This window comes from Patiria miniata, unplaced genomic scaffold (assembly GCF_015706575.1).
Source record: "Patiria miniata isolate m_02_andy unplaced genomic scaffold, ASM1570657v1 HiC_scaffold_9, whole genome shotgun sequence".
Classification (NCBI taxonomy): Eukaryota; Metazoa; Echinodermata; class Asteroidea; order Valvatida; family Asterinidae; genus Patiria; species Patiria miniata.
The window spans coordinates 25,426,511-25,436,689 of NW_024037076.1; the positions used below are offsets into that span (position 1 = coordinate 25,426,511).

Below are 10,179 nucleotides of genomic sequence, written 5' to 3' on the forward strand. Positions count from 1 at the left end.
TACTGCAGAGGTTATCAGACGTTCATGTGTCTGCACATGCGCGCCTGAACGACCTTGCAATGCATTGTATGTTGACTAGTATTGGGACTGATATTCAATGATTTATGAGTGGTCCAAAAAATTGAAGCACAAACACCATTCACCGCAGGACAATATAGGTTTGCATTCCTTCCATACATCTGAGCATATCTGAGCTTAGTCCTTTTTACGCTTGAAAACCCGTTGAGTTGCCGTAGGGTCCAAGCGGGTATATTTTGGTGAGAAAAAGCAAAGAAATGCGACAGTAAAATATTATTTCCTGCTACCATTTTAGGCAGAAGGAAAGGACTGCATAAAAGAACAACCGTGAACGACCAACGTTGAGACATGGCATCCGGGAAACCACAAGGTGAGATAGCCGACAATATCATTTTTTTCCCCTTTCAATTAAAAACGAACAAGGTATTTCAAATATAGGCAAGTATCACATCGCTTAATTAAGAAGTGCACTGGCCGTTTCACGGACGATCACACAGATTTGAATTGAAGAATGTCTTGGGGAATTTAAAAAAAAAATCCAGCTCAAGAAATACAACCACGTTGTAAATTTTGGCTTACTTTTGTTACGTTTTCGAGAAATGTTTTCGGGAATCAAGTCAGTCACTTACAAAATACGAATGCTCGATACGTATCACGTGATTGAAATAACATATCACGTGATTTGAAATGAAGTTTGAGATGACCCATAAATTTAGATTTCCAATGAATTTCAAAGCGTCACTACAGCCTAGTTGTTGATACCTGTTTTTTTTTATACTGCATGCCGCAGATTTGAACCCAAGCAAATTCACTTTTCCCTGTATTCCCGCTTGCATTAGATAATTTTTGTAATTTAAAAAAAAATTAAATCAACTTTTCAAAAATCCTACTTTTATCAAATTTCCCTTTTTTTCTGATTTATGGTCCTGAAAATATGTTTAAGAGATGTAAAGTCCATGTGGGAAGTATTCTACATGTATAGCTGACGCGTGCGCACTGTGGTCATTGACCATACGTGGCTGCAGAAAAAAAATGTACACAGACCACAACGGGTTTCTTTTGGTTGCAGATACGGCGGCCGAGTTGACGGGCATAGGCGCAGCATCAGAGACAGAAGTCGGCACTGATAAGCCCAGTGGTCACGGGAAGAAGTTGGTAAGTGCAAGTACCCCCCCCCCCCGGAAAAAAATACTCTTCAAGTTGGAGTAAATTGGACCAACATGTTTCAATGCAAGTGGTATATTCAGGGGCGGATCCAGGATTTTTTTTGCGGGGGGGGGGGGGGGGTTCATCAGGAAATCAAAGCTGAAATGTAGACAGTGTTTATTTTGTCCAGACGCTTGGCTCCGTAAAATCAATAGGTGGTTGTTTTTTTTTGGGGGGGGGGGGGGGGGGGGGGGGGCTCGTACCAAACTTTCAATGGGAGCGTTGTTCAAATCCGACGATTACTAACACTATATTAACAGGGAAGTGTATATACAAATACCTCCGTAACAGGCTCTGTCCGTATTTTGGGCACAGGCGTATATTAATACCAACATGATTGTTTTGGGGTGTCAGAGCAAGGGAACAGGGATTAACATTATTTTTGTTTATCAATTTCTATGGAAAAATACAATTTTGGCAAAGCTATGGGGGAAGTGTGGACAGGCCCCCCTCCCTGGATCCGCGCCTCGTTGGGTATTTCTGCCGTTTGTAAACGGGAAATGGCGCCCTCATAAGGGAAATAAAGCGCCCTCATTCGATCAAGATAAATGGCCTTTATATTATATGGACGAATTTCAGATTAGCATTGAGACCGCGGCTGTCTGTGCTAAGCCATTGTATGAATTGAGGTCGTTTTCTTTGTATTTATCCTCTAATATAAGACAGCAGAGAGATCCTCGGTTTCAGTCCCAATTTGGCATTCATTCAAAATCAAAGTCGATCGAAAGTCACAAAAAAACCAATTATCAAGGAAAAATCATTGGTTGTATTTCTATGTTTTTTTTATATTGCAAATTAATGTAAAACAATTTGAGGTCTACAATTTTAGGGAGTCGGCGGACAAGTGTACCTTCCGTACCCAAATAAGCAGGGTAGGGCAGTGGACTTCGGGGTGCGACTTGATGACATCAGTGGGAAATTCGTCCTATCAGAGACGGTGAAAAATAGCCGGGCTCGCGACGCAGGAATTTAGTACGTATGCGTAACAAATAAGGAATGTGTGTTTGGCCGGTTATAAACAAGATGTTTTAGACCGGTTTGGAGTCTGGACGCTGATAATGACCCGAGCCCAATTAATGTATCACAGGGTATTAGGCTTCATCACTGGTTACCATACAGCCTAGAAATCAATGCATATAGACTCCTCTCAAAGGACGCCATCTTTATAGGACAATGCGTATTCAACGCCTCAGGTGAATGCGCATGAACCGGTGCGCGCGGTGTGCAGAATGTTCTTAGCACGCGTGCGTATTGCTCGAGGTTCAATAGTTTCAGGACGGCGGCGCACGCACAGCCGACACGCGCGCGCGTCATAAAAATTTGACGCGCAAAATGCCGATGCAGGTGACAATCTGCAGGAAGTGATATCATTTTGAGAGAGGCCTATGGCGTTATTCCTTTTGGTTATATACAAAAGAAAAAATGCCCCAATCTGCCACACCTCAAATAGGCTAATCACGTGCATCATCATGCACAGCTAGCAGAGGGATAAAGAAGTTTTGTGATGACGTTTTTTGACCATTGTTGCGAATTGTAGTAACTTGCTATTAGTGCGCAGGCGTCAGTTACGTCACGAATCAACCAAATTGGTCGACTATAATGTACTCGCCCGTACGTTCGCTTACAGTTGCAGCTGAACGCCAATCTGAATCCCCTTGTTTGTTTTTCTAATACCAGCGATGGCAACGTTCTCGTGGATATCAACGGTACAAACATCGAGGGGTTCCAAGTCCAAGATCTCCTGGACCTTCTCCGTGAAGATGTAAAGCCCAAGCTGCTTTTGGTGAGTCCTGGCGGATTTTACTGATATGAACGAGAATTTGTTTCTTTGATTAACTTCCGCATACCTGGACTTAAGAGTTACTATCCTTCTTTTCCAACAGAGCCAGCGCCACCAAGTCACATAATGCATTGCCTAAAATCGAATTAGGTATAGCATTTTAGTTATATGACAAAGAGGAGCTACATTATTGTATGATATGGAATGGAATTTGATGTTGGACCCACGGGCGTTCTCTATTTCTCGTTACCTGCCATGTTTACAACTATGGTGTTATCTGAACAACAGAAAGTGGCTCGTTAAATCTTCTAGAAAATAAATGATTATAATGTCCGGGAGCAAATGAGTTTGGCCGCGAACTATGGATAGTTTCACCAAAGTTCCGCTATAGCTTCGCTCGACTCAAACGAAGGATGGTTGGACTACAGTCGACTCTTTAGAACCATGAGAGTGTCATGGCCGAGCTCGGTTATAGGCGGTATTAAGAGCACCGGACTCAAGCTCTGGTGTCTCTGATCAGCAGAGTGTGGGTTCGAGTCCCGGTCTTGACACATGTGTCCTTAAGCAAGACACTTAACCATTATTGCTTCGTCTTTCGGATGGGCCGTATAGGTCCCGTGCGTTGTTTAATGCACGTAAAAGAACCCAGTAAATCTTATTGCTTAGAGAAGGGGTTTGCCCAGGTGTTTCTGACAGTGCGTTTATCTTCAACCATAATGAAGGCAGCACTTTTTTTTCAAAGGAAGAAGAAGAATGAGCCACGGTTCCATCGCTGGTTCCCAATAGCTGGAAACATCATAAAGCACAACGGGGATCCAGGACACGTGACTTTCGCTTGACCAGTAACATTCGAGTACTGCTATTAGTGCCAGGCACAAACTTACGTCACAAAATAATGATGGACTAATGGTCTTCGCCCGAAGTTGCTCTGAGCAAAACCATTTTCTCTCATGCAACAACATTTTGGTTATTTTGTTCTTAACAGACCGTTAAGCGCCAGTTGGATGAAGATAAGCACGTGTTCGTGTGGACTTACTTCGAACTTGTCGTGAAAAAAGGTATGATAACTCGGTTTCCTGAATTCAGGCACGTATTTAAAAACTCAGCTATCTTGAGAATTGTAAACGAAACTTCATAAAAAAAGTCTTTCAGATCGAAATAATAACAAACCGATAGTATTTCAGTCATTTCACTTAGCAACTAAACGATGATCTAAACTAAACAATTGGATTCCTCCATGCTAAACCAGAAATACATGTAGGTAAAGTGTCTAATAAAACTAACAAAATTAGTTGCCCGACGCATCGGGCAACTAATTCGGGCGATTCACAATGCAGTGCGCCACCAAAGAGTTGCCATGGAGAGAAAATGTTATGATTGTACAACTTTGACAAAACATGGCCAATTCGATGAAGGAGTGTCAGTAGACAATTGAGCTAATTACAGATTGGGGCAAAGCCTTCTGCCGCCTTACAAAAGACCACCATATTGATAAAAAGAAAAGAAAAGTGCAAACTGATCCTCGAATTATTACACTTACGAAACTACTAACTGGAATAACTAATTTGAAATAGCCCGCGCTACCATATCATGAACGTCGCCCATCGGGAGCGTTCTTTCATTGGCATTCAGCCTCATCGTTTCGGATTTTCCTCGGCCGACTAAAAAAATAATCCGGAAAAAAATGTTCTCAGTTTATTTCTTTATTGACTATACACCCTTGTTTAAAACAAAAGGCTTGATAAAAAGGATTGATGTTCTTTTTTCGCCGATTTTTGTTTTCTTTGGCCAGTTCATGAACGTCGCCCATCAGGAGCGTTCTTTCATTGGCATTCAGCCTCATCGTTTCGGATTTTCCTCGGCCGACTAAAAAAATTATCCGGAAAAAAATGTTCTCAGTTTATTTCTTTATTGACTATACACCCTTGTTTTAAAAAAAAAAGGCTTGATAAAAGGGATTGATGTTCTTTTTTCGCCGATTTTTGTTTTCTTTGGCCAGTTCATGATCTGAGTTTTTCCCATGACGATTTGATTGTTTTGTTTACCGAAGAAAACCTACCGCAGGTGTATATTCTGTACTTGACTCAGACGGCTGAAGATGTCATGCCATGGATAAATCCTGGTCCAATGGTAACCGAGTATAGGTGGCTTGGACCACCCGTCCGTGGCTACAATATATATCTTCAGGGAAACCCAGCACTTTACCTGAGCATTGATCAAGGAAAAGTGGAGTTCTCACCGACATACAACGGGAGTACAAGTAAGTATCGATACATGAGTGTTTACATTGGTAAATAAAAACAACAGAAGCAGCAACCATAGCTACCTCAGTAACAACATAAGCAGCAAAAGCTGTCCTCGTTGCAAAGGGCATTTATTACGACCAACCGGAAACTGCCGATAACAACGTCTAGAGAAAGCTATAACAACTGCAACTGGCAGCAGCAACAGCAACAGAAAAGCAACAGCAACTAGAGGTCTGTGTCTGTTTCCAACAGAACAAACGGCTTTTCCGCATTATGTTTTTTTTTTTAAATTGAGGTCATGTTTTTCTGTTTTGTGCAAAACTGTGTGCATTTACCTTTTGTCTAACAAACCTAATTCAAAAAGAATTTTGATTTTGGAATATTGCATTTGTGAGATACGACAAAAGTCTTCAAAATTTACATACAACAGCAAACAGCAGCACCACCGATGACAACGACAGTACGTACCGTGAACAAAAGTAGCGGCAACAGCAGGAAAGGCAGCGACCACAGCAACAGCTCGAAGCGGCGGTAACAGCAGCAATCAGCGAAAGCAGCAGCAACTAGCAGCAAAAAACAGCACTGCAATCAGCAACAGCAGCATATAAAAACATAAGCAATTGCGCGTGGCAACAACACCACGAGCAGCAATGGCAATAGCAAAAGACAAGCATCAGCAGGGGCAGCACTAACAAAGACAGCGCGGGTTATGAGACCAGCAGCTGCATGCAAAAGCCACTTTTCATGCACCATATTCAGAACCATTTTTTTCGGTGACAGGTTTGTTCTACTTGTATAACTACGTCGGTCCAGGAACGCCAGCTGACGGCATTCCGGTCGTGTACTCTCTGCAGGAGTACGAGAAGCCAGTGACCCCCTCTACTACGCCAGCGGCTGTTGAAACATCTGGTGCCGATCCCGAGTTAGATACGATGGTAAGTCTGCTTCGGTTGCGCAGCTATAGGTCATTTTTGTTGGGGTTGGGGTGGCGTGACGGTGGAGGGAGAGGGGTAGACGTGAAAAAAGGCCCTCGCCTCATCCGTGCCAAAAGTAAGACCGTTTTTAACCGTTCATCCAGCCCCGTAAAATTAAAAAGCGGGGGGAGGGGGAGGATGGGGATGTCTGGGCACCATATTCTTATGGAGGCCGCGCTCTTCAAGGCGGACGAGCATGACCACTATCGGACAATCGATGGCGCTTTTGATAGCGGTAATATTGCCGACATTCGCACGACGTTCGAAAAAAAAGGCGCTCGTGGATAAAGGGAACTTGTGCACACAAAAAGGGCACTTGTTAAAATAAAAATGCAAGGGCGAGGGGGTCACCCCCTGCAAACTTCCACGCTAATGCTGATTAAACTCCGTCATAGTTTTGAAACGAGTGGGCATCAGCGAGCACAATCATGGTCCATGCTGCGAATTTTAAATCTTTGTCAAATTTGTGGCGCCTACATACGGAGCTCTGGAGGTGCCATCCTAGATGTTAAAAGCTGAGGATGTTGACATTCTACTTTTAGAATGGCATCATCCCGTTGTAAATTATCTCAGATTTCTTATGGGTAAGACGTCGTCATCAAGTTGACAATTAGGCCTATGTCAGGATCTGAACATGACACCTCGTCTATGGCGCTGTTTTCGAATTTCTTGTAAATACCGCCTTTTGGTGTAATTTTTTTTTACGGTCTCTGGGAGGGCTGAGCTATTTCCTGTGTCATCTCAAGTATATCATATACGTCATAATCACGTATACTGTTTAACCCTGTCCCTTTGTGTAGGATTTTCCAAGTTTTATGTTGGGAAACAACGTTCCACTGAACCCTCGTTTCTGGTACCAAAAGTCGAATGATCAGGGTGAATTTTCTCTTCAGAGCATCGAGCAAAAAGGTAGGATTATGTACTAGCCACCCTTTAAGAGGTCCGCCGTTGCTGAGTCTGTGTCGGGAGACATTATGCCTCCCCAAATCAGTGACGATTGCAATGAGTCAATGAGTACACTGTTAAAAAAAATGTCTGTTCATTAACAGTTGATTCTATTGTCAATTGGCATTACAGGAGTTACTGTTTTTGCACAGTATATTCTACTGTTTCTTTTTTCTCTGTACATTAACAGCAGATTCTACTCTATTTGATATTGTTCAATTACAGGGGATTCTACTGTTTTGTAACAGATGATTAAGTGTTGTCGTTTTGTAACCTAACAGCACATTCGCTGTTTTTTTTGTTCCTTAACAACTCTCTGTTGCTGAACAAAAGGTTGTTTTTGTTTAAACGGTGATTATTTGATGGGGGCCGATAAACGACAAAGTGTTCATGTTTGTATCGAGGATTGCGAATGACAGGTCCTGTGTGAGCCTCAGTACACAGATATTCTCGTATAATGAACGTACATCACATGCAGATACTTGTAACACGTCATATAATGGCGGTTCTATCGATAAAACCCATGAAGGTTCGAATGTAGATACTTGCACGTTGGCTTACGGCATGCTGCAATGACAACCAGGCAACTTTCAAATGTGTTGTCGTTGACAATCAGGTTTACAAACTGAAACCGCTTCTATATAGCGCTTCTTTTTGAGAGTAATAGTCATTTACAATACAAAATACAAACATGTAAGCAGAAACGGATAAGTAAATTTGCTCCAAGATGCTACCGTACGCATACGCATGGACGCAACGGTAAGTTGTATATGGTACGGTATAGTCCGACTCCCGCGCGCGCCTTCCTTGACAACATACTGGTACCCTTCAGCGTTTATGCCACAGTTGCACTACTACCGCCTACCAGTGAAAAATCACGCGATACGGCCGAACCCTGTACAAAAAAGATGATTCTCTGTTGACCGACATCGAAGTTCTAACAGAGTCAGAACGGGGGCTTGTTCAAAACATGATGTTCCTTGTGCGTCCACAGAATTTTAGTTTAACAGCGAATATACCGTAACCAAACAGAGAAATTGAGAAAACTGTACGTAGGCAGTAACAAATTTTTAGATTTACAGAAAAATCCGAAAACAGTAACATCTACTGTAAATTTACAGAAATTTCAACAGAAAAACAACCGTTAAATAACGCAATTTTTTACAGTGTAGAAACATTCCCCTATTGTACATGTATTTTATGTGGGTATAGGGTTTGATATTTTGCCATCTTTTCTAACACAGTAGGCCTATACATTGTGTATTGGTGATTGGTAAATTGAAAGTCGCTTCGTAGCTCTGGACAATTGCAGACAAAGTTTTCACGAAGAGCCTCATGTGGATTTGGAAGAAACATTGTTTTCGAGACAATCCCAAAAGAAGTTTCTCCGATTTTAAAACTGAAAAAAAAAACACCTACTTTGCAACAACTTTGTGCAGTAAGGAAATCTCTACATGATTCTATGAGAGGTGAATGTTTACGTGAACTCAGTAATTAGAACAAACACAGAAGTTAATTAGCGAAACTTAATTAGTAAAGATATTGCGTCGCCTCGTGGAAACGAAAATTCAAGTTTCCGGCAGTTTTGGTAATTTCTGTTCAATGTGTTTTCCCATAAGGGGCGCGCGTGTGTACGCGCGCGAGCTGAGAATGTAACAACAGAGATGTGGCTCTCGGATCGTGAAATTAAAACGAACATCTCAGTTGACCTACTTTTATGCCTTTCGGTGCAATAGGTTTTGTACGCGTTCAAGGGGCCAAAATGTTTGTGTCTCTTCGTGCAAACGCAAAATGCATTTATCGAGATGTCTGCCACTTGCATCATTAATGTAATTTGGAAATTAATGAAGTTGCTTACATAAACATGTCAAAATGGTTAAGTACAATGCTTTAAAGCAAAAACGGGGAAAAAATCGGAATCGAATTTTTTTTATTTTCTTCGTGAAATTTTCTTCGACTTTATTAGTCGCCTCCCGGCCCTGACTTATGTACTATATTGTATATTGCTAATATGTACAGATATATTTTAGTATTGGTGATACCCCCAAGACCTTTATTATGCTGCCACCATTGTAGTCATGTTCCCTGTCTCCAATAACAGTACTGAATGATAAGGTTTTTTTGTGCAAACAGGAACCTGACGATTTTTTCCTCCCAGCCTCGCTTTGGTTACGTTGATTTGAATGGGAAAAATCCAAATGGCCGCAATTACATGATAACGGCCTATTGTTCGTAGACCAGTCCTGCTTGCGATATGCACACATTTCTTTTCCGCTAGCCTGTTTAATTAGTTCGCCATCTGTGGTTGTCTAGGCCTTTCCTTACTATAATAATATTCCAAGGGAGATTTTGTTAACTTCTTCTCCTTTCCCCCTCTCTCTTTTAGGTTCGTTTTTGTCAAAGGATGATAAATCGAGTAATGCTGCTACTCTATCAACCACACCACAGTATTTCGTGATAGTGCGAGCTTAGAAACAGCACTTCCACTGACAAACGATTGTTAGATCGTTCCCACCGCCCTTGTCTGAAGGCGATGGTATCGGCTATTTCTTTCAGCTCTCATTAACTGGATGAATTTGGTCGTGTGACCCCGGCCGGGTCAACACCTCACCGCGTGCGCACAGCGCGCGCATGGACCATTAATGAGCAAGTTCGATCAAGGACCATTGGTCCGACTTCTGTTTTAGTTGTGACGTAGTTTACGCCTGCGCTCTGATAGTAAAGTGTGAACGTCTCCAGCAGATAAAACGTTGGTCAAGACATCATCACGACAGCTCTTGGTATGAGTTTGCATGTATATTTCTTGATCGAACTTGTCCAGTTGTTTTACCCACAATGATAAATCAGTCACTATATAGAGGGCGCCATTGGATATAGCCTTTTTGACAACTTGAAACCGTTGCGACTCAGACCGGTATAGATAGCGTGAATATCCGACTCCATGAATGGACTCGTTGGTAGTAGTGCGCATGCATAAGTATGATAATTAGGAGAGGGACTCATCACGTGC

The 10,179-nt window shown here is 42.1% G+C and overlaps 1 protein-coding gene across 2 annotated transcripts; it reads left to right on the forward strand.

Moving 5' to 3' along the window:
• The first annotated feature begins 55 nt into the window (after positions 1-55).
• LOC119720123 lies at positions 56-10,084 on the forward strand. 2 transcript variants are annotated; one of them, XM_038189675.1, is made up of 10 exons: positions 56-158; positions 314-388; positions 1,088-1,173; positions 2,054-2,196; positions 2,902-3,007; positions 3,990-4,062; positions 5,055-5,264; positions 6,031-6,185; positions 7,025-7,133; positions 9,556-10,084. In XM_038189675.1, the coding sequence occupies exons 2-10, from the start codon at positions 367-369 to the stop codon at positions 9,639-9,641; spliced, it is 990 nt and encodes a 329-aa protein (XP_038045603.1). In that variant the 5' UTR covers positions 56-158; positions 314-366; the 3' UTR covers positions 9,642-10,084. The 2 variants fall into 2 exon arrangements, with proteins under 2 accessions (XP_038045603.1, XP_038045602.1); XM_038189674.1 differs by lacking the exon at positions 56-158 and having other exon boundaries at positions 178-388.
• The last annotated feature ends 95 nt before the right edge of the window (positions 10,085-10,179 follow it).